Raw genomic sequence first — 26,686 nt, forward strand, 5'->3', positions numbered from 1 at the left:
TAACACCAGTAAACTTAACATTGATAGAGCTGTGCAATATCACCAGTAAACTGAACATTGATAGAGCTGTACAATATCACCAGTAAACTGAACATTGATAGAGCTGTGCAATATCACCAGTAAACTGAACATTGATAGAGCTGTGCAATATCACCAGTAAACTGAACATTGATAGAGCTGTGCAATATCACCAGTAAACTGAACATTGATAGAGCTGTGCAATATCACCAGTAAACTGAACATTGATAGAGCTGTGCAATATCACCAGTAAACTGAACATTGATAGAGCTGTGCAATATCACCAGTAAACTGAACATTGATAGAGCTGTGCAATATCACCAGTAAACTGAACATTGATAGAGCTGTGCAATATCACCAGTAAACTGAACATTGATAGAGCTGTGCAATATCACCAGTAAACTGAACATTGATATAGAGCTGTGCAATATCACCAGTAAACTGAACATTGATAGAGCTGTGCAATATCACCAGTAAACTGAACATTGATAGAGCTGTGCAATATCACCAGTAAACTGAACATTGATAGAGCTGTGCAATATCACCAGTAAACTGAACATTGATAGAGCTGTGCAATATCACCAGTAAACTGAACATTGATAGAGCTGTGCAATATCACCAGTAAACTGAACATTGATACAGATGTGCAATATCACCAGTAAACTGAACATTGATAGAGCTGTGCAATATCACCAGTAAACTGAACATTGATAGAGCTGTGCAATATCACCAGTAAACTGAACATTGATAGAGCTGTGCAATATCACCAGTAAACTGAACATTGATAGAGCTGTGCAATAATATAAACTGAACATTGATAGAACTGAACATATCACCATAAACTGAACATTGATACAGAGCTGTGCAATATCACCAGTAAACTGAACATTGATAGAGCTGTGCAATATCACCAGTAAACTGAACATTGATAGAGCTGTGCAATATCACCAGTAAACTGAACATTGATAGAGCTGTGCAATATCACCAGTAAACTGAACATTGATAGAGCTGTGCAATATCACCAGTAAACTGAACATTGATAGAGCTGTGCAATATCACCAGTAAACTGAACATTGATAGAGCTGTGCAATATCACCAGTAAACTGAACATTGATAGAGCTGTGCAATATCACCAGTAAACTGAACATTGATAGAGCTGTGCAATATCACCAGTAAACTGAACATTGATAGAGCTGTGCAATATCACCAGTAAACTGAACATTGATAGAGCTGTGCAATATCACCAGTAAACTGAACATTGATAGAGCTGTGCAATATCACCAGTAAACTGAACATTGATAGAGCTGTGCAATATCACCAGTAAACTGAACATTGATAGAGCTGTGCAATATCACCAGTAAACTGAACATTGATAGAGCTGTGCAATATCACCAGTAAACTGAACATTGATAGAGCTGTGCAATATCACCAGTAAACTGAACATTGATAGAGCTGTGCAATATCACCAGTAAACTGAACATTGATAGAGATGCAATAGCCAGTAAACTGAACATTGATAGAGCTGTGCAATATCACCAGTAAACTGAACATTGATAGAGCTGTGCAATATCACCAGTAAACTGAACATTGATAGAGCTGTGCAATATCACCAGTAAACTGAACATTGATAGAGCTGTGCAATATCACCAGTAAACTGAACATTGATAGAGCTGTGCAATATCACCAGTAAACTGAACATTGATAGAGCTGTGCAATATCACCAGTAAACTGAACATTGATAGAGCTGTACAATATCACCAGTAAACTGAACATTGATAGAGCTGTGCAATATCACCAGTAAACTGAACATTGATAGAGCTGTGCAATATCACCAGTAAACTGAACATTGATAGAGCTGTGCAATATCACCAGTAAACTGAACATTGATAGAGCTGTGCAATATCACCAGTAAACTGAACATTGATAGAGGCTGTGCAATATCACCAGTAAACTGAACATTGATAGAGCTGTGCAATATCACCAGTAAACTGAACATTGATAGAGCTGTGCAATATCACCAGTAAACTGAACATTGATAGAGCTGTGCAATATCACCAGTAAACTGAACATTGATAGAGCTGTGCAATATCACCAGTAAACTGAACATTGATAGAGCTGTGCAATATCACCAGTAAACTGAACATTGATAGAGCTGTGCAATATCACCAGTAAACTGAACATTGATAGAGCTGTGCAATATCACCAGTAAACTGAACACATTGAGCTGTACAATATCACCAGTAAACTGAACATTGATAGAGCTGTGCAATATCACCAGTAAACTGAACATTGATAGAGCTGTGCAATATCACCAGTAAACTGAACATTGATAGAGCTGTGCAATATCACCAGTAAACTGAACATTGATAGAGCTGTGCAATATCACCAGTAAACTGAACATTGATAGAGCTGTGCAATATCACCAGTAAACTGAACATTGATAGAGCTGTGCAATATCACCAGTAAACTGAACATTGATAGAGCTGTGCAATATCACCAGTAAACTGAACATTGATAGAGCTGCAATATCACCAGTAAACTGAACATTGATAGAGCTGTGCAATATCACCAGTAAACTGAACATTGATAGAGCTGTGCAATATCACCAGTAAACTGAACATTGATAGAGCTGTGCAATATCACCAGTAAACTGAACATTGATAGAGCTGTGCAATATCACCAGTAAACTGAACATTGATAGAGCTGTGCAATATCACCAGTAAACTGAACATTGATAGAGCTGTGCAATATCACCAGTAAACTGAACATTGATAGAGCTGTGCAATATCACCAGTAAACTGAACATTGATAGAGCTGTGCAATATCACCAGTAAACTGAACATTGATAGAGCTGTGCAATATCACCAGTAAACTGAACATTGATAGAGCTGTGCAATATCACCAGTAAACTGAACATTGATAGAGCTGTGCAATATCACCAGTAAACTGAACATTGATAGAGCTGTGCAATATCACCAGTAAACTGAACATTGATAGAGCTGTGCAATATCACCAGTAAACTGAACATTGATAGAGCTGTGCAATATCACCAGTAAACTGAACATTGATAGAGGCTGTGCAATATCACCAGTAAACTGAACATTGATAGAGCTGTGCAATATCACCAGTAAACTGAACATTGATAGAGCTGTGCAATATCACCAGTAAACTGAACATTGATAGAGCTGTACAATATCACCAGTAAACTGAACATTGATAGAGCTGTGCAATATCACCAGTAAACTGAACATTGATAGAGCTGTGCAATATCACCAGTAAACTGAACATTGATAGAGCTGTGCAATATCACCAGTAAACTGAACATTGATAGAGCTGTGCAATATCACCAGTAAACTGAACATTGATAGAGCTGTGCAATATCACCAGTAAACTGAACATTGATAGAGCTGTGCAATATCACCAGTAAACTGAACATTGATAGAGCTGTGCAATATCACCAGTAAACTGAACATTGATAGAGCTGTGCAATATCACCAGTAAACTGAACATTGATAGAGCTGTGCAATATCACCAGTAAACTGAACATTGATAGAGCTGTGCAATATCACCAGTAAACTGAACATTGATAGAGCTGTGCAATATCACCAGTAAACTGAACATTGATAGAGCTGTACAATATCACCAGTAAACTGAACATTGATAGAGCTGTGCAATATCACCAGTAAACTGAACATTGATAGAGCTGTGCAATATCACCAGTAAACTGAACATTGATAGAGCTGTGCAATATCACCAGTAAACTGAACATTGATAGAGCTGTGCAATATCACCAGTAAACTGAACATTGATAGAGCTGTGCAATATCACCAGTAAACTGAACATTGATAGAGCTGTGCAATATCACCAGTAAACTGAACATTGATAGAGCTGCAATATCACCAGTAAACTGAACATTGATAGAGCTGTGCAATATCACCAGTAAACTGAACATTGATAGAGCTGTGCAATATCACCAGTAAACTGAACATTGATAGAGCTGTGCAATATCACCAGTAAACTGAACATTGATAGAGCTGTGCAATATCACCAGTAAACTGAACATTGATAGAGCTGTGCAATATCACCAGTAAACTGAACATTGATATGAGCTGTGCAATATCACCAGTAAACTGAACATTGATAGCTGTACAATAGCAGTAAACTGTGCAATATCACCAGTAAACTGAACATTGATAGAGCTGTGCAATATCACCAGTAAACTGAACATTGATAGAGCTGTGCAATATCACCAGTAAACTGAACATTGATAGAGATGTGCAATATCACCAGTAAACTGAACATTGATAGAGCTGTACAATATCACCAGTAAACTGAACATTGATAGAGCTGTGCAATATCACCAGTAAACTGAACATTGATAGAGCTGTGCAATATCACCAGTAAACTGAACATTGATAGAGCTGTACAATATCACCAGTAAACTGAACATTGATAGAGCTGTGCAATATCACCAGTAAACTGAACATTGATAGAGCTGTGCAATATCACCAGTAAACTGAACATTGATAGAGCTGTGCAATATCACCAGTAAACTGAACATTGATACAGATGTGCAATATCACCAGTAAACTGAACATTGATAGAGAGCTGTGCAATATCACCAGTAAACTGAACATTGATAGAGCTGTGCAATATCACCAGTAAACTGAACATTGATAGAGCTGTGCAATATCACCAGTAAACTGAACATTGATAGAGCTGTGCAATATCACCATAAACTGAACATTGATAGAGCTGTGCAATATCACCAGTAAACTGAACATTGATAGAGCTGTGCAATATCACCAGTAAACTGAACATTGATAGAGCTGTGCAATATCACCAGTAAACTGAACATTGATAGAGCTGTGCAATATCACCAGTAAACTGAACATTGATAGAGCTGTGCAATATCACCAGTAAACTGAACATTGATAGAGCTGTGCAATATCACCAGTAAACTGAACATTGATAGAGCTGTGCAATATCACCAGTAAACTGAACATTGATAGAGGCTGTGCAATATCACCAGTAAACTGAACATTGATAGTGCAATATCACCAGTAAACTGAAATATCACCAGTAAACTGAACATTGATAGAGCTGTGCAATATCACCAGTAAACTGAACATTGATAGAGCTGTGCAATATCACCAGTAAACTGAACATTGATAGAGCTGTGCAATATCACCAGTAAACTGAACATTGATAGAGCTGTGCAATATCACCAGTAAACTGAACATTGATAGAGCTGTGCAATATCACCAGTAAACTGAACATTGATAGAGCTGTGCAATATCACCAGTAAACTGAACATTGATAGAGCTGTGCAATATCACCAGTAAACTGAACATTGATAGAGCTGTGCAATATCACCAGTAAACTGAACATTGATAGAGCTGTGCAATATCACCAGTAAACTGAACATTGATAGAGCTGTGCAATATCACCAGTAAACTGAACATTGATAGAGCTGTGCAATATCACCAGTAAACTGAACATTGATAGAGCTGTGCAATATCACCAGTAAACTGAACATTGATAGAGCTGTGCAATATCACCAGTAAACTGAACATTGATAGAGCTGTGCAATATCACCAGTAAACTGAACATTGATAGAGCTGTGCAATATCACCAGTAAACTGAACATTGATAGAGCTGTGCAATATCACCAGTAAACTGAACATTGATAGAGCTGTGCAATATCACCAGTAAACTGAACATTGATAGAGCTGTGCAATATCACCAGTAAACTGAACATTGATAGAGCTGTGCAATATCACCAGTAAACTGAACATTGATAGAGGCTGTGCAATATCACCAGTAAACTGAACATTGATAGAGCTGTGCAATATCACCAGTAAACTGAACATTGATAGAGCTGTGCAATATCACCAGTAAACTGAACATTGATAGAGCTGTGCAATATCACCAGTAAACTGAACATTGATAGAGGCTGTGCAATATCACCAGTAAACTGAACATTGATAGAGCTGTGCAATATCACCAGTAAACTGAACATTGATAGAGCTGTGCAATATCACCAGTAAACTGAACATTGATAGAGCTGTGCAATATCACTTGATACGATAATGGAAGTAAACTGAACATTGATAGAGCTGTGCAATATCACCAGTAAACTGAACATTGATAGAGCTGTGCAATATCACCAGTAAACTGAACATTGATAGAGCTGTGCAATATCACCAGTAAACTGAACATTGATAGAGCTGTGCAATATCACCAGTAAACTGAACATTGATAGAGCTGTGCAATATCACCAGTAAACTGAACATTGATAGAGCTGTGCAATATCACCAGTAAACTGAACATTGATAGAGCTGTGCAATATCACCAGTAAACTGAACATTGATAGAGCTGTGCAATATCACCAGTAAACTGAACATTGATAGAGCTGTGCAATATCACCAGTAAACTGAACATTGATAGAGCTGTGCAATATCACCAGTAAACTGAACATTGATAGAGCTGTGCAATATCACCAGTAAACTGAACATTGATAGAGCTGTGCAATATCACCAGTAAACTGAACATTGATAGAGCTGTGCAATATCACCAGTAAACTGAACATTGATAGAGCTGTGCAATATCACCAGTAAACTGAACATTGACAGAGCTGTGCAATATCACCAGTAAACTGAACATTGATAGAGCTGTGCAATATCACCAGTAAACTGAACATTGATAGAGCTGTGCAATATCACCAGTAAACTGAACATTGATAGAGCTGTGCAATATCACCAGTAAACTGAACATTGATAGAGCTGTGCAATATCACCAGTAAACTGAACATTGATAGAGCTGTGCAATATCACCAGTAAACTGAACATTGATAGAGCTGTGCAATATCACCAGTAAACTGAACATTGATAGAGCTGTGCAATATCACCAGTAAACTGAACATTGATAGAGCTGTGCAATATCACCAGTAAACTGAACATTGATAGAGCTGTGCAATATCACCAGTAAACTGAACATTGATAGAGCTGTGCAATATCACCAGTAAACTGAACATTGATAGAGCTGTGCAATATCACCAGTAAACTGAACATTGATAGAGCTGTGCAATATCATAAACTGAACATTGATAGAGCTGTGCAATATCACCAGTAAACTGAACATTGATAGAGCTGTGCAATATCACCAGTAAACTGAACATTGATAGAGCTGTGCAATATCACCAGTAAACTGAACATTGATAGAGCTGTGCAATATCACCAGTAAACTGAACATTGATAGAGCTGTGCAATATCACCAGTAAACTGAACATTGATAGAGCTGTGCAATATCACCAGTAAACTGAACATTGATAGAGCTGTGCAATATCACCAGTAAACTGAACATTGATAGAGCTGTGCAATATCACCAGTAAACTGAACATTGATAGAGCTGTGCAATATCACCAGTAAACTGAACATTGATAGAGCTGTGCAATAACATTGACCAGTAAACTGAACATGAACATTGATAGAGCTGTGCAATATCACCAGTAAACTGAACATTGATAGAGCTGTGCAACATCACCAGTAATATATAGAGCTGTGCAATATCACCAGTAAACTGAACATTGATAGAGCTGTGCAATATCACCAGTAAACTGAACTGAACATTGATAGAGCTGTGCAATATCACCAGTAAACTGAACATTGATAGAGCTGTGCAATATCACCAGTAAACTGAACATTGATAGAGCTGTGCAATATCACCAGTAAACTGAACATTGATAGAGCTGTGCAATATCACCAGTAAACTGAACATTGATAGAGCTGTGCAATATCACCAGTAAACTGAACATTGATAGAGCTGTGCAATATCACCAGTAAACTGAACATTGATAGAGCTGTGCAATATCACCATTGATAAAGTAAACTGAACATTGATAGAGCTGCTGCAATATCACCAGTAAACTGAACATTGATAGAGCAGCTATCACCAGTAAACCATTGAAACTGAACATTGATTGATAGAGCTGTGCAATATCACCAGTAAACTGAACATTGACAGAGCTGTGCAATATCACCAGTAAACTGAACATTGATAGAGCTGTGCAATATCACCAGTAAACTGAACATTGATAGAGCTGTGCAATATCACCAGTAAACTGAACATTGATAGAGCTGTGCAATATCACCAGTAAACTGAACATTGATAGAGCTGTGCAATATCACCAGTAAACTGAACATTGATAGAGCTGTGCAATATCACCAGTAAACTGAACATTGATAGAGCTGTGCAATATCACCAGTAAACTGAACATTGATAGAGCTGTGCAATATCACCAGTAAACTGAACATTGATAGAGCTGTGCAATATCACCAGTAAACTGAACATTGATAGAGCTGTGCAATATCACCAGTAAACTGAACATTGATAGAGCTGTGCAATATCACCAGTAAACTGAACATTGATAGAGCTGTGCAATATCACCAGTAAACTGAACATTGATAGAGCTGTGCAATATCACCAGTAAACTGAACATTGATAGAGCTGTGCAATATCACCAGTAAACTGAACATTGATAGAGCTGTGCAATATCACCATGATCACATCAGTAAACTGAACATTGATAGAGCTGTGCAATATCACCAGTAAACTGAACATTGATAGAGCTGTGCAATATCACCAGTAAACTGAACATTGATAGAGCTGTGCAATATCACTAGTAAACTGAACATTGATAGAGTTGTGCAATATCACCAGTAAACTGAACATTGATACAGATGTGCAATATCACCAGTAAACTGAACATTGATAGAGCTGTACAATATCAACAGTAAACTGAACATTGATACAGATGTGCAATATCACCAGTAAACTGAACATTGATATAGCTGTGCAATATCACCAGTAAACTGAACATTGATAGAGCTGTACAATATCACCAGTAAACTGAACATTGATAGAGCTGTACAATATCACCAGTAAACTGAACATTGATAGAGCTGTGCAATATCACCAGTAAACTGAACATTGATAGAGCTGTGCAATATCACCAGTAAACTGAACATTGATAGAGCTGTGCAATATCACCAGTAAACTGAACATTGATAGAGCTGTGCAAGATTACCAGTAAACTGAACATCGACAGAGCTGTGCAATATCACCAGTAAACTGAACATTGATAGAGCTGTGCAATATCACCAGTAAACTGAACATCGACAGAGCTGTGCAATATCACCAGTAAACTGAACATTGATAGAGCTGTACAATATCACCAGTAAACTGAACATCGACAGAGCTGTGCAATATCACCAGTAAACTGAACATTGATACAGATGTGCATTATCACCAGTAAACTGAACATTGATAGAGCTGTACAATATCACCAGTAAACTGAACATTGATACAGATGTGCAATATCACCAGTAAACTGAACATTGATATAGCTGTGCAATATCACCAGTAAAGTGAACATCGATAGAGCTGTACAATATCACCAGTAAACTGAACATTGACAGAGCTGTACAATATCACCAGTACACTGAACATTGATAGAGCTGTACAATATCACCAGTAAACTGAACATTGATACAGATGTGCAATATCACCAGTAAACTGAACATCGATAGAGCTGTGCAATATCACCAGTAAACTGAACATTGATACAGATGTGCAATATCACCAGTAAACTGAACACTGACAATGCTGTGCAATATCACCAGTAAACTGAACATTGACAGAGCTGTACAATATCACCATTAAACTGAACATTGATACAGATGTGCAATATCACCAGTAAACTGAACATTGACAGAGCTGTGCAATATCACCAGTAAACTGAACATTGATAGAGCTGTGCAATATCACCAGTAAACTTAACATTGATAGAGCTGTGCAATATCACCAGTAAACTGAACATTGATAGAGCTGTGCAATATCACTAGTAAACTGAACATTGATAGAGCTGTACAATATCACCAGGAAACTGAACATTGATAGAGCTGTGCAATATCACCAGTAAACTGAACATTGATAGAGCTGTGCAATATCACCAGTAAACTGAACATTGATAGAGCTGTGCAATATCACCAGTAAACTGAACATCGACAGAGCTGTGCAATAACACCAGTAAACTCAACATTGATAGAGCTGTGCAATATCACCAGTAAACTCAACATTGATAGAGCTGTGCAATATCACCAGTAAACTGAACATTGATAGAGCTGTGCAATATCACCAGTAAACTGAACATCGACAGAGCTGTGCAATATCACCAGTAAACTGAACATTCATAGAGCTGTACAATATCAACAGTAAACTGAACATTGATAGAGCTGTACAATATCACCAGTAAACTGAACATTGATAGAGCTGTGCAATATCACCAGTAAACTGAACATTGATAGAGCTGTACAATATCACCAGTAAACTGAACATTGATACAGATGTGCAATATCACCAGTAAACTGAACATTGATATAGGTGTGCAATATCACCAGTAAAGTGAACATCAATAGAGCTGTACAATATCACCAGTAAACTGAACATTGATAGAGCTGTACAATATCACCAGTAAACTGAACATTGATACAGATGTGCAATATCACCAGTAAACTGAACATTGATACAGATGTGCAATATCACCAGTAAACTGAACATTGATACAGATGTGCAATATCACTAGTAAACTGAACATTGATACAGATGTGCAATATCACCAGTAAACTGAACATTGACAGAGCTGTACAATATCACCAGTAAACTGAACATTGATAGAGCTGTGCAATATCACCAGTAAACTGAACATTGATAGAGCTGTGCAATATCACCAGTAAACTGAACATTGATAGAGCTGTGCAATATCACCAGTAAACTGGTTTATTATGAAAGCATATTTTTCCGTCTACCTGATTGGTCTAGAGGTGGTCACGTGACCGTCAACAGAGAAGGATATTGACTCCAACCCAGGTCCGACCAAAAGTCATATTGACTTGAGTTACCAAGAATAGATTTTGACGTCAAGCTATGATGTCATTCTATTGTTTACATGTCACAGTATTGTTGACATAACGTTATTGGTTTGTAGCGAAAATAAAATTACTTTTCTTGACTAAATGGACATGTTTTGGTTTTTAGAAGCTTTTTTCGGTGATTACATAATAAAACAATTATGGACTGGTGAAATTGACCTCATCCCAAGTCTATAATTGTACAATATACCAGTACAGTATCTCGCAATATGATTATTGTGATATGGTTCAGATTCTGTAATATAGTTAGCTCCCTTTGAATTATCTGCCCTTGATTTCCATCGCAATAAAATGTGCTCTAAAAGTGCCAAATATAGATTATAAATATATTTTATTTCTGTTGATTTCATGTCACATTTTACAAGTGGAAGTGTCTTTATAAGTTGTTCCAAAAATGCCAAATATTCTACCGAATGCTTTAAGTTTTGAGGGTTTGAATGGTTTCATGTGACGTTTTTGAGGAATAAGTGGCCTCAAAAGGACCAATCTTTTAAGAAAAGCAAGATTTATGGATATCTACTTCTTGTTGTGAATAACACGACATTTCAGAGTGTATGCTTGCTCCTTCATCAGGTAATGAAGGAGCAAGCATACACTCTGAAATGTCGAGCTATTCACAATAAAGAAGTTGACATCCATAAATCTTGCATTTTTTATGCATTCCACATCTACAATAAGTAAACAGTAAGGTAATCAACAAGCGTGCATAGTGAAATTTCAATTCCACACGTGCAACTTGCATACCTGGCTGTTCCACCAGCAAGTAGTGCCGCCTCGTAAGAAATAACGAAAAGTAAAAACAAAATAATGATCGTTTATTAAACAACATTTTTATTCGTGTGTCTAAAATTATGAGACAAATGTCAGAGTTGGTCTGTCAATTTCATGTGACTGTGCAAAATTTGGTTTTGTTGCATTTATTAGATTTTGTGTTAATGAGAAATTCATCAGTCTCAAATAAAATCAGTCTGTAAATGCCCTGAAAGATGTGACCAATCTTTTATTTGGACTTACTAGTACAGGTTCTCAGGCTCTGAGTGACCATTTATTTGTTTAACAGAACCGTAGCCTAAATTCTTGGATAACCTTGATTCGTGGATCGCGGTAATTATCATGCTATCTTGTAAATTAAAGGGGCACTGATCCAGAGCAATTTCCATGGACTGGTTGCTTTTTTTTCCTGGTTATTACCGGGATGATATCCCATAATTCTTGACTAGGTAGCGATCTCTGCTACGACACCCCGTGAGCGCAATTGGTAGGTATAAGGGCATATCCTTACATTGATCAACAAAGGTTAAAATAAAGTTTCGTCTTGGAAATAAATGGAAAATGTAGTTTGTTTGTTTTAAACATATTTTATTTATTCAAATATGTTAAAAACAAACAAACTACATTTTCCATTACATGCCGGGGGGATAATAATTGATATATTTATTATAGGGAATAAACCACTATACCCAAAAAAATGTAAATAAAAGGGGCGTTAACTTACCTTGAATTTTGAATATAAACGTTAAAAACATTAAATAAATAACACATGAAATGAGGGCGTGGTGGGCGAACTGGCTGAAGTGCCAGGCTAGTGATCCAGTGAGCTTGAGGTGACGGGATCGAGCCCACCTGTGACCGGGTGTAAAAACCTTGGAGTCAACTTTGTGTGCAGGCTCTTTCAGTGAGATATGACCAGATGGTGGCCACATGAATATGTGCAAACACCTAGTTGCGGGTACAGCAACGTGCAGTAAACTTGGACAAAGTACTGTGACTATGTGTCCCAGTCCACCCAGCTGTGAATGGGTACCTCGTAAGGATGGGAAAGCCACACAACTCGGTGCGCCTAGTGGCTGCAAGAGTTGTTTGATCCCCAGGGAGTTGAGATTGATATCCAGTGATCGAGGGAAAAACAAAACAAAGAGCCTTTGAGCAGCTGAGATGGATATCGGCGCTATATAAATGTTAGTATGTATGTATGTATGAAGAAATAGTGACTGGTTTTGAAGTTCTACTCCGGAAAAGAGCACAACACCCAATTTCAGTCAAAGTAACTTGTTGCCAACTTGTTGGAAATGAAATAAATATTTTATTCAGAATTCCAAAACTAACAAAATGCACCAGCACACCACCAGATCTATCTATGTGCCAAGTTTGGTGAAGAAATAGTGAATGGTTTTGAAGTTCTGCTTCGGAAAAGACGAATGTGCCCGGACGGACGGACGGAAGGTCGTAATCTACAAAGGTGACTGCAATTGTGGACACTCATACATAGGAGAAACATCCAGGCCCATCAACACCAGAATCAAGGAACATCAGACATCAACCATAAAATCGGACCAGAAATCAGCCATATCAGACCACATAGCAACTCATCCCCATCACCAAATCAACTGGACCGACTTCACCATCCTCGCTACAAACCAACCAGACTTTACCAAACGCAAGATAACTGAAGGAATTAACATCAGACAATACCGACCACTGCTTAATAGAGAACAAGGCGACTTTATCTCCACTGCATACGATGAGCTCATCAATCAACCCTAGCCTCTTGCATAAACATTACTGAGTAGTATGTTCACTGGGGGTACAAGATCACTTTTGCCAAGGGCCTCTGTAAAGCTTTATTTCATAAATAAAGCCTTTATCAGGCCCAGATCTCTTCCCCCAGTGTATATACCACTTTTGAATCCCCCAACCAACTTCCTGGTCACTATGACCGCGAACCAACACTTTCCTGGCCACGGGCCGCCCAGGCCTTAGTATCATGTTGACCTCGATGAAACAGTTTAATGTGAATCGCCTATGATCTCTTTGGTCTTCGTAATGAAGGCTTGCCAGGCTTGTTGTACCCCTTGTTCTATGTACTTTTTTTTCTCGTCTTTGCTGATGACAGTGCTCTTACGAGACTTGGACCGGATCTCTTGTTTCATCTCGTGGTACTTGGTGAGTTCAGAGAGGACCAAACGAAACTCCTCCTCGGAGACTTTACAGTCAGTGGAGATGTGGTCGCTTGCAAACTTAAACACCAACCCCGCCAACCCTGACACCCCAGCTGTTATTTCGATGCCTAGTACTATAGGTGCGGCTACGACGGTGGCCAACAACCCGACATCTACCGCTCCTAATCCCATGCTGGTATCAATCCCATCCACGACATTGAAAGCTTTATGGTACTTCTTGCATAATGCTGTCCGTTTGTCGCGGTCTTGTTCTAGTTGGCGTTTTATGTCACATAACTGTCTCAAGCGGAACCCGTCTAGGGTTTCCAGTGTCTTCGCTACTTCTTCTATAGTTTGGCATGAAATGCATGTGGACCCGTTTTTTTGCAAATATCTCTTCATCCAATGATCCAATCGATCTCAAACTGTGCAAGTGGATGTTTTGTCAGACAACCTAATCACATTGTAAATCACCGATTTTATGCATTTGTATTAAAGAATCTGTCTATGTAACTGTCAACAAAATAAACAGCAGAACGCAGACTGCTTGCAGAAGGAGGGAGCCAATGACCTGTAACAGCGGCAGTGTTGGGTCATAAAGGTCAACGTTCGTCAATGTAGGTCAGCTATGCACGTGACAGGTCATGAATAGGGTAAGGTGGGTGCCAACTGTTAACCATCATACGGAGTTTGTTTCTCTGAGTTGTTCAACATTAACCACAAAACCCATTAGTGAGAATTATTCTGTAGGTTAAAATCTTTAAATTTGTAATGTTAATGTCATATTTTGTTTACGCAGTACCTAAGTGGAAATGCATTTAAAGAACACAGAAAGTATATTTACACTAAATCATTAATCGGACCACCTATGGTTAGAACTCAACAACTGTTAAAGCCCCGTTCCCTCGGACACAAGCACACACGATCATGCACACTCATTGAAGAAAAGATAGAATGAAGACAAAAGTGTTATGTTTTGATGTCGTTCACATTCCAAATTAAGCAATGCATTTCTAATTGCTTTTAGCATATAGATAGTTAATATTTATATTTTCATGATAATTTTATGTGAAATGAGTGTTTCATGTTACACTATAAGTCGTTGGAATTAGTCAGTGCTGTCATTGTTAAAAGAAGTTATATTTCTTTGAGCATATCTGCCTGGATACTATTATTATCTGTAAATATAATAACAGAATAAAACTTCATCAAGTTCACTCCATTCTTCCACAGAGGAGTCATCAGTGTCCAGACGAATGACAACTGGATTAACTGTTTGCTCCTTCAAGCCATCTTTGAGACAGTACTCTTTCTCCACCTTCTTGACATGTTTAACACATGCATGCCAGCATGCAATGTCAATGTCACATATAGCAGTGGTTGACAATGTGCTTGACATCATTCAACTTGAATGATTGATTTTTCCGGGCCACTGTACTTTTAAGGTCTCCCCAGATAAGTTCGATTGGGTTGAGATCACAGTGGTACGGTGGTAATCTCAAGACCTTATGGCCGTGTTGGCGTAGCATGTTGTCAATGTTATATGTGGGTGGAGGTTTGTTAGGTTTAATCAAAGAGTACAACTGTGGTTGAGTGGCCTTAATTGAAAATTGTATATTGTTATTTGTTAGCCATGGCTGCATATCTGACTTCTTTGTATTGGAAGTTGGGCACCTATTGTTTGGATCTCGAACACTGTGATAGGATCTATATAAAGGACTCAATTCCTTTGCTTTGTTTGACTGCGTTCCTGTTTGTTTTTCTGCAGTTTCTGAATTTTCCGGTTGGATCAACCTTCAGTTCCTGGTGATCTATAGCCCATTTCTATATTGTATTGTCCTCATTTGAAATCAACTTTTAGACATAGATGCTAGTTTTAGTTCTTGATACTGTGATATACTAGTTGGAGTTTACTGTATTTCGATGACAGTTTTCTTCTTATGATTCTCATGTATATATGGTGAATTTATCAACTTGTTTTAGTCACAATATGGCTGAAATATTGCCGATGTGACTTTAAATTTTGACTAACTCACTCACTCACTGAATTTTTCGTTTGTGTCAGCAGCATTCCATAAGCGCCGAATTGCGGCGACTACTTTTCACAGCAAACTAACATCTATTTCCTTAGGAATTCTATCACGAAAACGCTGTAATGGACACTGCAGTTGGTGTTCAAAGAAACAGTATAAGTAAAGGTATTGGATGTGTGTGTGTGTGTGTGTGTGTGTGTGTGTGTGTGTGTGTGTGTGTGTGTGTGTGTGTGTGTGTGTGTGTGTGTGTGTGTGTGTGTGTGTGTGTGTGTGTGTGTGTGTGTGTGTGTGTGTTTTGGAGGAGAGTCTTCAGACCGTCAGCATTGCACAGGAGGCACCAGGAAGCAATCCTAGTTAGGTCTTCAGATGAAAGTCCGGAAGACCTACTGTTAATATCCAAATATGTTTCACAGATTAAGTAGAAAAATGCAGCAGAGAGGGTTCGGGTGATTTTGGCACAGTCAGGCTGGTAAGACTCATCATCAGCTCAGGGCCCTTGCTCCCTCTACACGCAACCCAGACAGCGAGTGGGACTTCTCCCAGGAAATGCTGCCTAGGCGAACCCACAAAGAACTTTCCGGAGAATATAAAGACTCCCCAACACTGCAGCCTTCTGCATTAACGAGAGTGTCAGAAGGGCTGTGCTCAGTAGGGCTGTCTCCTGGTGGAGAACCCAGGCACTTTCCTGATCCGCGTCAAGAGATCAGGAGCTACCAAACCAAAGGCACCGAGAACAGTGGGGAATCAGACAAAAGTGTACTTGGGATGAGAGTGAGACATTTCAAAGGCGAGGTCTGCATACTTAGCATGCTTTTCCTGAATCTTGCCAATCACACTGCTGACAGAAAATTCTATGATATAAATATATTCATTGGCTTTATCAAAAAGGACAAGATCAGGTTTGTTAGCTAGAATTCTTCTCAGGTTGTATATGGGCCTACTCCACAGAAGTTTGAAAGCATCATTTTCCATGACACCCTGGACATGTTCAGGGTCATACCATGGATGGACCTCAGAGTCAAAGCCACAGGCATGTCGGAGACGGTAGTAAAAGCAACAAACCATGCCATCATGTCATTTAAGATATGCTGTTTGTGCCAAAGAAGGGCATCCACTGACAAGATGTTGGACCGTCTCTGTAAATTCATTACACAGTCGACAGTTCATGTTAATATTTTGTTTAAGAATCACATTTAGGCGACTGCGAGTGGGAAGTGACTGGTCCTGGGCAGCAAAAAGAAAGCCTTCAGTTTCACATTTAAGACCAGCTGACTTTATCCAGGCGAAGGAGTCAGTTGGATTACTTCTCTGTTCCACCCACTGCATGTACACATGATGCAATGGTTTCTCAGAAAGCTTTTCTCTGTTCAATTTTTGATACATGAACAGTTCCACATATATTTGCGGTCTGCAAAAACCTCCAAGGCAAAATTGCATTAAACTTGTGCTAAAGTCATGCTGGGGTTTTGAAAATAGCAAGCCAACACCAACAAGAGGTTCTACACGTAAACAAAGAGGCGAATCCAGGCTGACACCACCTTCACCACATAGGTGGGTAACAAAAAGTATTTTCACTTTATCAGCATGAACAAATCTTGATCCTTTAGCACTGGCAGGCTATAATAGTTTCAGTGTTTCACATTATGTTTTCCCAGAAGAACAATAATGTTGAGCAAGACTAAATGTTTTTTAATACCATGAACACAAGAAGGAATGTGTCACGCCAGTCTTGATAGATAAATACCTTCACTGCACTTACCATGGACAATGGTGATCCATTTTCATAACGCACTGACCACATCTTCTACAGTGATGAGCACGCTGAGGGCGCTTTCTGTTACACACTCGGCAATATGTCCAGTGCTCATTTTCTGAAAACAAAGTGACATTTGTATGAGACAACATATTTGTCCTGAACAATACCCCTCCAAATCAATTCGGGTAACTGTTAATAGACATTGTCAAGAAAACAATGGATCTATTCTGTTTGTTTCTGAGACTCCACTTTTTTTAGTGAGATGAATGAGACTGTGTTTTGTTGAGTTTTGTTGATTTAAGTAAGTGAAAGTGGACATATGATATGCGACGATATCATTGTCTTGCATGTCGGTGATTCCAGCAGTACATCCACTGCCATTGCGGGGGATATTCCCTCTGGCCTGGTAGGACTAGCTATTGATGTAGTGGTTTTGAACGGTAGTCGGGTGGGGGTAAAGGAGAGATAGGATTAATGCAGTAGTAGGTTAGATATATAGATATGTTATGATATAGTAAATTTTTGTTGGGTATTTTTATATCATGTAGGTAGTGTGGGTTGGGGGAGAAATTAGCCATAGGAGTGAAGCAGGACGTATAGAATTTAGGTATAACGTAGGGAAGGGTTCCTGAGTGTGAAGGAAAGCTATTTTGTTGGGTTTTGTTATTATTTTGTTGTTTCCTTGTTTTCTTGTCACTGGCTGCCTATTATTGGCCTCTCTCAAAATGTGAGTTATCTCCCTTCCTATTTACTCCGGCGCGAAACACCAACAACTTCCAGGACGTACTTAGCAACAATGGCATCTGTTGATACGTTGCTTGGTGACCGAGAGATAGAGGTCATGAAAGTTACAGAGCTGAAAGCGTACCTCCGCGATCATGGCCAATATGTTACTGGTAAGAAGTCTGAGCTTGTTGAGAGGGCGAAAGGGGTAAGCAGACTTTGTTATCCAACAAATGCAAGTGCGACAAAGCTTGCAAATCTACCGACTCGACCACTTCATGACAAGTTGATAACACCCCTAGGCGAGAGTATTCCTGATCCGCAGAATCTCACAGTCTGGATACGGGACACTAGTGCCATTCCTGATTTTTCAGAGACTGAAGTCTATAACTACTTTGTTCTCACCATGAACGTGAAGCCACAGCATAAGTCTTTCGTATATTTTGAAGACAGACATGTTCATTCACTTCAGACGTATGTAGCCATGTTATCGTGCGATGCAAAGTCATACCATCACTGCCTACGAGCAACAAGAAAGAATGCCCAGACCACATTGCATGGATTTGTTTGTCAAAGGTTACAGGCAAGATTCACTCTGCAGACTGCACTTGTGCAGCTGGGTAAGTGGTCCTTCTTTGTCTTTTTCTTATTTACCTTATATTTCTGCTCCCTCCATAAAGAGATTTCTTCAGCCACACCCCACCAGGAGATATAAATTTCAAGGCAAGCAAACCTTAACAGTGCCCAGGATATGTGTAACATATAATGAGTACTCATAAGCATGAGAATTCATTTCTTAGTAAATAGTATGAAGAAAAGATTTCAAATTATCATGATGTAAACAAAATTTGAGATTTGTTCCTAATTTATTTTTTTTATATATACATATTTCAGGGCTGGTGAGGCTTGCAATCACATTGCAGCACTGTGCCACTGTTTAGTTGATGTGACAACAAGGAGGAAAGCTGGTACTACATCATGCACATCCCAACCATGCAAGGGGAATAACCCATGCAAGAGGAAACTTAGTCCAAAAAGATCACAAGATGTTAATTTTAGAAAGTCATCTTCTGTTCTACATGAAAGGGAAGCAGTGATAGAAAATTGTTCAAATTCAGAGAAGTGTGATAAGATTGGTAATGAAAAAGCAGCTTACATTAAACCCATTGTCAACTGTCAGAGATTTAAACAGAAACTTGAAAGTAAGAATTCCAATGCTGCCTGGTTAAAGTTTTATGCAGGCACTTCTACGCCATCAAACATGAAACCCTCTCTGCCTCCCCTTCATAACATTTCCTTTTCATATTATGACCATGTAGATCTTCATTCCACTAATTGTCAGCAAAAAATGCAGGTATTATTTGATTGTATGCATGTGTCAGAGGAAGATGCCCACTGTATCGAGACATTAACAAGAGGTCAGCATAAAACGACTTATGGTTAGCTGCCAGAAGTGAAAGACCTACTTCTTCTAAATTTGGAGATGTTGTGTTGATGCGCAGTGACACAAAGCCAGATAATCTTCTTAAAGATATTTGTGGCTACAGAGACATTTCTGATGTTACTTTTTGTAAATGGGGAACCAGTCATGAACCTGCAGCACGCAAGGTCTATCAAACAGCAAACAAGAACTGTGTCTGTGTGGAACAATGTGGTCTTATTGTTAATCCAAAGTATCCACATCTTGGTGCTAGCCCTGATGGTTTGATACAGACTGATGATGGACATACTGGTGGTGTTCTTGAGATACAGTGTCCTGCAGGCTGTGACTGGAAATGGATGGAGCCCTAGGAGTGTGCCAAGGATCCTAGATTCTACTGTTCTCTAGATGAGAATGACCGTGTTCGTCTTAAAAGGTCTCATAGATATTATTACCAAATTCAGGGTCAAATGGCTATTACTGAAAGACTGTGGTGTGATTTCATGATTTGGACTTTGAATGGGTGGACTGTTGACAGAATCAGATTTGATGAAAAAGTCTGGAATGACATGCTGCCCCAGTTGAACAAATATTACCTGACTAATGTAATTCCAGAATTATTCTCAAGAAGAGTGAAAAGGGGCATTCCACTGTATAATTAAATAAGATTTCAAGTGTTCCTATAAATGTATCAGTGATTGCCTGTGCTGACCAGTTCACATTCATTGTTGAAACAGTATGGCAATGTTTAATGAAAAAGAGTTCATGCTTGCTTGAAAAGTGTTTGAATACACAAGGTGAAAATGACAAGTGCATATTTCTAGAATGTTTGCCTAAAGTTCTCAAAAGAGTGTTTGAATTCAATGTAGCATGAGCAGAATACCAATCCACTGAGTAGGTTCAAGTGCTTGAATATAACCAAATATAAATATTTTTTCCTATTGTACATTTACAGTGAAAGCAAGTACCATGAAATCACTTACACTATGAGACAAGAAACAGACTTGTCTGTAACTAAATTGCTTCATCCCTTGTATTTAAGTGCTTAATTCTGCATGCTAAATGTTCTTAAAATCTTTTGCCATCTTATTTGATGGCTTATAATAATTATCAGCTTTGAAGATCAATTAGTAGTGTTTTTAAATATGTATATATAACAAAAACACAAACAGATCACTAAAATTATTTTATTGAACTGATCACTCTGTGCAGATCAATACTGACTCACTTTCAACAACATGGATAGCTGTTTAACAGCTAGAGAGATAATATACATTACAGTTTAAAATTATATGTGGTTATTACTTATGGAACTTCCTGAACCATTCAGTGCTACAGTGTCAAGTGAAATCTTTCTTGTAGTATTGAGGCCTCCGTCCCAGTATATATGTTGTAAAGACAAACGTTAATAATATGAAACATCACAATTTGGTATTTGCATATGGATACCTAGAGCATCACTCAAACCTGCCACAACTGAAAAGGCACTACAAAGTAGTTTTGATAAATTATCTCCCTTTAAGGTTAACTGTTCACAGTTCACATCCTTTCATAACTGGTGCATTGTATAATAAAAATAAAGAAAGGCACATTTTCAAGCACACTATTATTTCAGTATTTAACACATTTGTCAATATTACATTTGTTGAATGACATTCTCTACCAATAAAGCTACAAATTTGTCAGCTTTATAGTACACACAATGTTCTAATGGCATTCACATTCTACAGATAAAGCAAAAAAATTGTTTTTTTTGTAAAAAATGTAAATGTTCTTATTGACAATATATACCTGTGTGTCGTACATATGATGGACAATGCGGATGTTGCGTAAAACAACTTACCTGACACTGCATTCAGACAATGTGTCAAGACAGGAATTAATATATTTGTGAATGTAAATAAATATGTAATTTTCTGAGTAAAATTGATATTTTATACTTATCCTGACTCATGCTTTTTGCTTGTCTTCTTCTTCTTTGCGAACATAGTGGAACACTTGTATCTCCCAATTGAAGTTCCCTTCAATGTAAAATCACTAATTAGTACTCACCCTGAGTTATCTTACCCCTCGCAAGCGCGGGAACGAGGGCGCCACCTCTCACCATGTGCCTCACTCTCTCCTTTGTAGCGAGCCAAACACTTGAATTTACAGGGAAATCCAAAGTGTTATGTGGGGAGGACGGGAGGGCTTACCTCATGAGTCAGGATAAGTATAAAATATCAATTTTACTCAGAAAATTACATATTTTTCCTTATCCTGACTCATGCTTTTTGCTTGTAGAATCCAACGGCTATGGAGGTGGGATTATATAATACTTTGGATTTGGATAATTAGTGATTAGAATTGTAAAAACTGTAATAACCCTATGGGAACTTCATAAAGGCACTGAACTGATGAATTCCTGCTGCTAAGTTATCAGCTGCCATATATGGGTTATTACAATATAACTATACAATATACATGTTATGATAAAGTATATACAACTTAGTACAAAACTTAAGACTCGTAGACTTAAGTAGTTAATGTGATAGTATAAACTATAGTTAATATACTTTTATGCAGTAACCAAAGTACTAAGTTTAAGATATGTATAAACTTAAGCTATATGAATATAGTACTGAGCTTAAATTAGAATTTAACTTAAGCTAAATAATAGCAATAAACTCAGTAGAGTTTGTTAGCTAATGTATGTATAAATGTGACCATATTACTGAGCTTAAGATATGATGAACTTAAGCTAAATATAGTAGCAAAACTTCTAGAGTTGTAAGCTAATATATAATATGATATAATAACATAGTACTGAGCTTAAGATAATAGATTGAACTTAAGCAAAATATATATATAGCATGTAGCTATTTAGTACTGATCTCTGATAAGTATAAATCTGAAAGATTGACTTATCTTCTCCTGGGAACTGTCAACTGTTGAGCGAGGACCATGGGACCGAAATGGTGGATACCTGAGACGTCCTTAGTGGTAATATCTCTCAGATAGTGGTTGGCAAACACCATATCGGATCTCCAGAAACAGCCCTCCATTATGGTATTCAACGAGCAGTTACCGTGTAGAGCGAGTGTTGATGCTAGTGCTCTAATTTCATGGGGATTAGCCGCTCTTGGAGGGTCGAGTCCTGCAACCTTGTAGGCACGTAGTATGACAGTTCTGATCCAAATTGAGATAGTGGTACGTGAGACTTCCGTCTGGCGTAGATAGAGGGATAAATAATCTCTTGAATTTTCCTCTCCTCTGTTTGGATCGGTGGAGATATATTTTCAGTGCTCTTACTGGACATAGTGATAGATCCATCGTATCCTGAGGTCCAAAGAATGGATGAGAGAGCTGGGACGTGGAATAATCTGTCTGGTTGACCTGGCAATTGGTTCTTAGCTATAAAATCCCAGCGTAGTCCCAGGTGTCCGATGTTATGAATATCATCAAAGCGTGTTCTCTCGTAATCCAAGGCGTGAATCTCCGACATCCTGGCAGCCGTGGCAAGGGCTAGCAGGAACAAAGTTTTCTGGGTCAGTGATTCAAACGAAGTAGATTCTAACGGTTCATAACCCTCACTAGTGAGGTGTTGGAGCACTATATTTAGATCCCAAGCTGGAGCTTGAAACTTCCGCTTGTGATCCTCCAATCGGAATGCTCGTAGCAAAGCGAGTAACTCTGGGGTCTTTGTTAACTTGACGCCCGTTCTCATAGTTATGACAGAACTTAAAGCTGCAAGATAAGTGGACAAAGTTGAGCCTTTTAGATTCTTAGTTTGTCGTAGATAACATAAATAGTCCGCCACTTGAGGATGGGTAGCATATCTGGCTGTAAATCCTTTCTTTGCAGCATAAATGGTGAAACTGTGCCATTTGTCATCGTATAAGTTGCGAGTAGAATGTCGCAGTGCAAGCGTGACAGCTTTTGCCGCTGTGGCTGAATAACCTCTCTTATTCAGGCATGCCTTGATACAATCCAAACGTGAAGTTGGAATACTTCTGGTTTCCCGTGCACTTGTTTGGTGTGTGGATGTATCAATAGATTCGAGCGTTCTGGAAGTTGTAGAATTGGTTGACCGATTTCTTGAATAAGATTTGGAAACCATGTTTTCGCTGGCCAGTAGGGCGCGACCAAAATGAGAATGAGGCTCTGCGTTAGGCTGATTTTCCGTAAGACTTGTGGGATTAACGCTGGAGGCGGGAAAGCGTACGCGTTGAGTCCCTCCCACGATATGCTTAGTGCGTCCGTTGCCCATGCTAGTGGGTCTGGAACTGGCGATACGAATGTTGTCAGTTGTTTGTTGAATCGAGTGGCGAATAGGTCTACTAGTGGAGATCCTATTTCCATGATTATTTGAGTGAATATCTCTGTGTGGAGCATCCATTCCTGTGTGAATCATCAACTGAGTGTTCTGTAGTAGGTTGCTCCAGTGATTTATGGCGTTAATGACTGCTTGCATCTCTAGCATATTTATGTGATATTTGCTTTCTGGTTTGCTCCATAGGCCTGACGCTGTCTTGTAAGCAAGGTGGGCTCCCCAACCTTGTAGTGACGCGTCTACGTACAGATGTGTTTCCGATTCCGGCTCTAATAAGGAGACGCCATCGCAAACATTCAATCTCTTGGTCCACCAGATTAGATGAGGTTTGACATGATCTGGTAGACTGAATGGTAGGGGGTCCTCGAGATGCGCATTGATGAGGACTTGTAACGGACGTAATTGAAGCCTGCCCCTGACTGTCAAGTCTTGGGCTGAAGTGAGTAGTCCCAATAGAATTTGCCACTGTCGTAGTGGTAGCGGAGAGAGTAAGGCTTGTGGGATTAACTGTTGGATCTTGATCCATCTGTCCTCGGGACTACTATCACGATTCTGGGCTGTAAGAAATCGTATTCCTAGAAATTGCAGATCTTGGCGTTGGTTCTAGGTCCGACTTGAGTAGATTTACTAACCATCCTAGTTGTGTTAGTAACTTGATTATAAAGTTCAGCTGTAGTCTGAGGCGCTGTGGATCTGGATCCACTTGTATCCCGTCGTCTAGGTAAAATGCGCCATGAAGACCTTGACGATGTAGGTATCGACAATAGGTTTAGTCACTCTTGTGAATAACCAAGGGGCCGATGAGATTCGAAGGAAGTACTTTCCATTGGTAGTGTTTCCCGTCTAGGATAAATCTTAGATATTTCCTTGAATTGCGATGAATCGAATGTGTAGATATGCATCTTGCAGATCTATGCTGGCCATGTAATCTTTGGGACGAATTAAGTGCGAAGTTGCGGTAAGTGTATCATGCAAACAGCTGGCGGTTTGCTTAGATGGTCTCTGTTGAAGATGCTCATGTTGTATATGAGACCGAAACTTTTCCCTGGAATTCTTCTTGGGCACTAGGAAAACTGGGGAGTAGAAACCTGGTATGATGTTTCGCTGATCCAGAACTTCTAAGGCCTGTTTGCTTAGTAGAGTAGCTACTGCTTCTCTTAACATAGGTAGTTGAGCCGGTAGAAAGTCGAACCTTGGAGGGGTGACTGTTAACGGAGAGTGTGGCCTTGAGTTGTATTTGATATCCGTGGTGTAGGATGTTGGATACATAAGGATCTTGTAGTAGTCCCCAGTTTTCCCAGTGCAGCTGAAGGCGTCCACCCACTTGGGAAGGTTGTACTGGAGCGGCTGGGGTGGAAGACTCCAGTCGTTCGAACCTGAATATCATCGTCTAAATCCATGAAACCTCTGGATGATCTGCCTCTTGTTGATCCTCCTCTGAAATTGCTGTATGGGCGACGAAAAGATTCCCTGGGACCTTTTGCTGTAGCCAATTTCTTGTCACGTGCTTTCTGTAGTCCAGAGAATTTAGACTTGCCAGAGTATCTCAAGGATGATTGTTTGATGACGTTCGCTAACGTATCCATGGACTTGATCATAAGCACCTCTCTAGAGTCCTTAGACACCTCTTTGGAGACCTTGTCTATGTTACCACCAAAGAGTAGGGGCGATGACCATGGGGCAGCGTAGAGTGATTCCGTAAATTGATTATTCCAATTGCAGGAGGCTAGTAGACCCTGTCGACGAGCCATGGTAGTAGCTTCCGTAAGTGCAGACAAGTGATTAGTCAAGAACTGCTGGTCTCTTTTCTGCATGAGTAGAGCCGAGTAAATCATTCTATCTTCCTCCTCTGTAGAATCTTTGAACTTGGTGATGAGAGTTTCATTAACCGTTCTAGATCTATTCAATCCAAAAAACATTCTCCTAGAAATGGTATCCAACTGGGCTAATTTGCGATCGTCTATTCTGTAATCCCTAGACGTGGAATCACTGATTAACTTGAAGTTGTCATCAATCTCTTGGGCCTTAAAAAAGGAGTCCATATTGTGACCTGCAAATTTCTTGGCGTTGAAAATGGGAAAATGTGTTGATTGAAATTTTGTAGATTTGGTAAAGGCTGTATCCAGATTAGCTGGAACCGTTGCTATCGGGTCAATAGGAGGTAAGGTGATAGTGTCCGCATCATCTTCCTTCATCAAATAAGTATGAGCTGAGTTCTCGTTCTTAGACGGGGAAGCAAGTTCTAATCCATTCACCATCCAATATCTAATTTCTGCATCAGAGAAAATAATACCTTCTTCCTCTTCTGACGTAGGATCACATGTAATAGAGTGAGGTGGAGTCCTAGATTTGTTAGAAGATCGACGAGAAGATTGTGGTGAACAGACTGACGAGTGGCTAGTATAGGGAGACCTTGGAGGAGACTTCCTCGGTGGCTGGTGGCTTCAAGTGAAGCTCTCGATGAATCCCTTCTAGATCTTCTGGGTGAAGATGC

The 26,686-nt window shown here is 39.1% G+C and overlaps 1 protein-coding gene across 6 annotated transcripts in view; it reads right to left on the bottom strand.

Annotated features, from left to right (window-relative positions):
- LOC124259014 (palmitoyltransferase ZDHHC21-like) overlaps window positions 1-26,686 on the bottom strand; it is a 134,610-nt gene that overhangs the window by 79,544 nt on the left and 28,380 nt on the right. For all 6 annotated transcript variants that reach the window (XR_006893735.1, XM_046693079.1, XM_046693081.1 and 3 more), the window contains exon 4: window positions 17,741-17,852. Coding sequence is in view for 5 of the 6 variants with exons in the window: in XM_046693079.1 (XP_046549035.1) it covers window positions 17,741-17,852 (112 nt within the window). In the remaining variant the exon portion in view is untranslated. The remainder of the gene's footprint in view (window positions 1-17,740; window positions 17,853-26,686) is intronic.

This window comes from Haliotis rubra, unplaced genomic scaffold (genome assembly GCF_003918875.1).
Source record: "Haliotis rubra isolate DU_JTF1 unplaced genomic scaffold, ASM391887v1 Scf706, whole genome shotgun sequence".
Lineage (NCBI taxonomy): Eukaryota > Metazoa > Mollusca > Gastropoda > Lepetellida > Haliotidae > Haliotis > Haliotis rubra.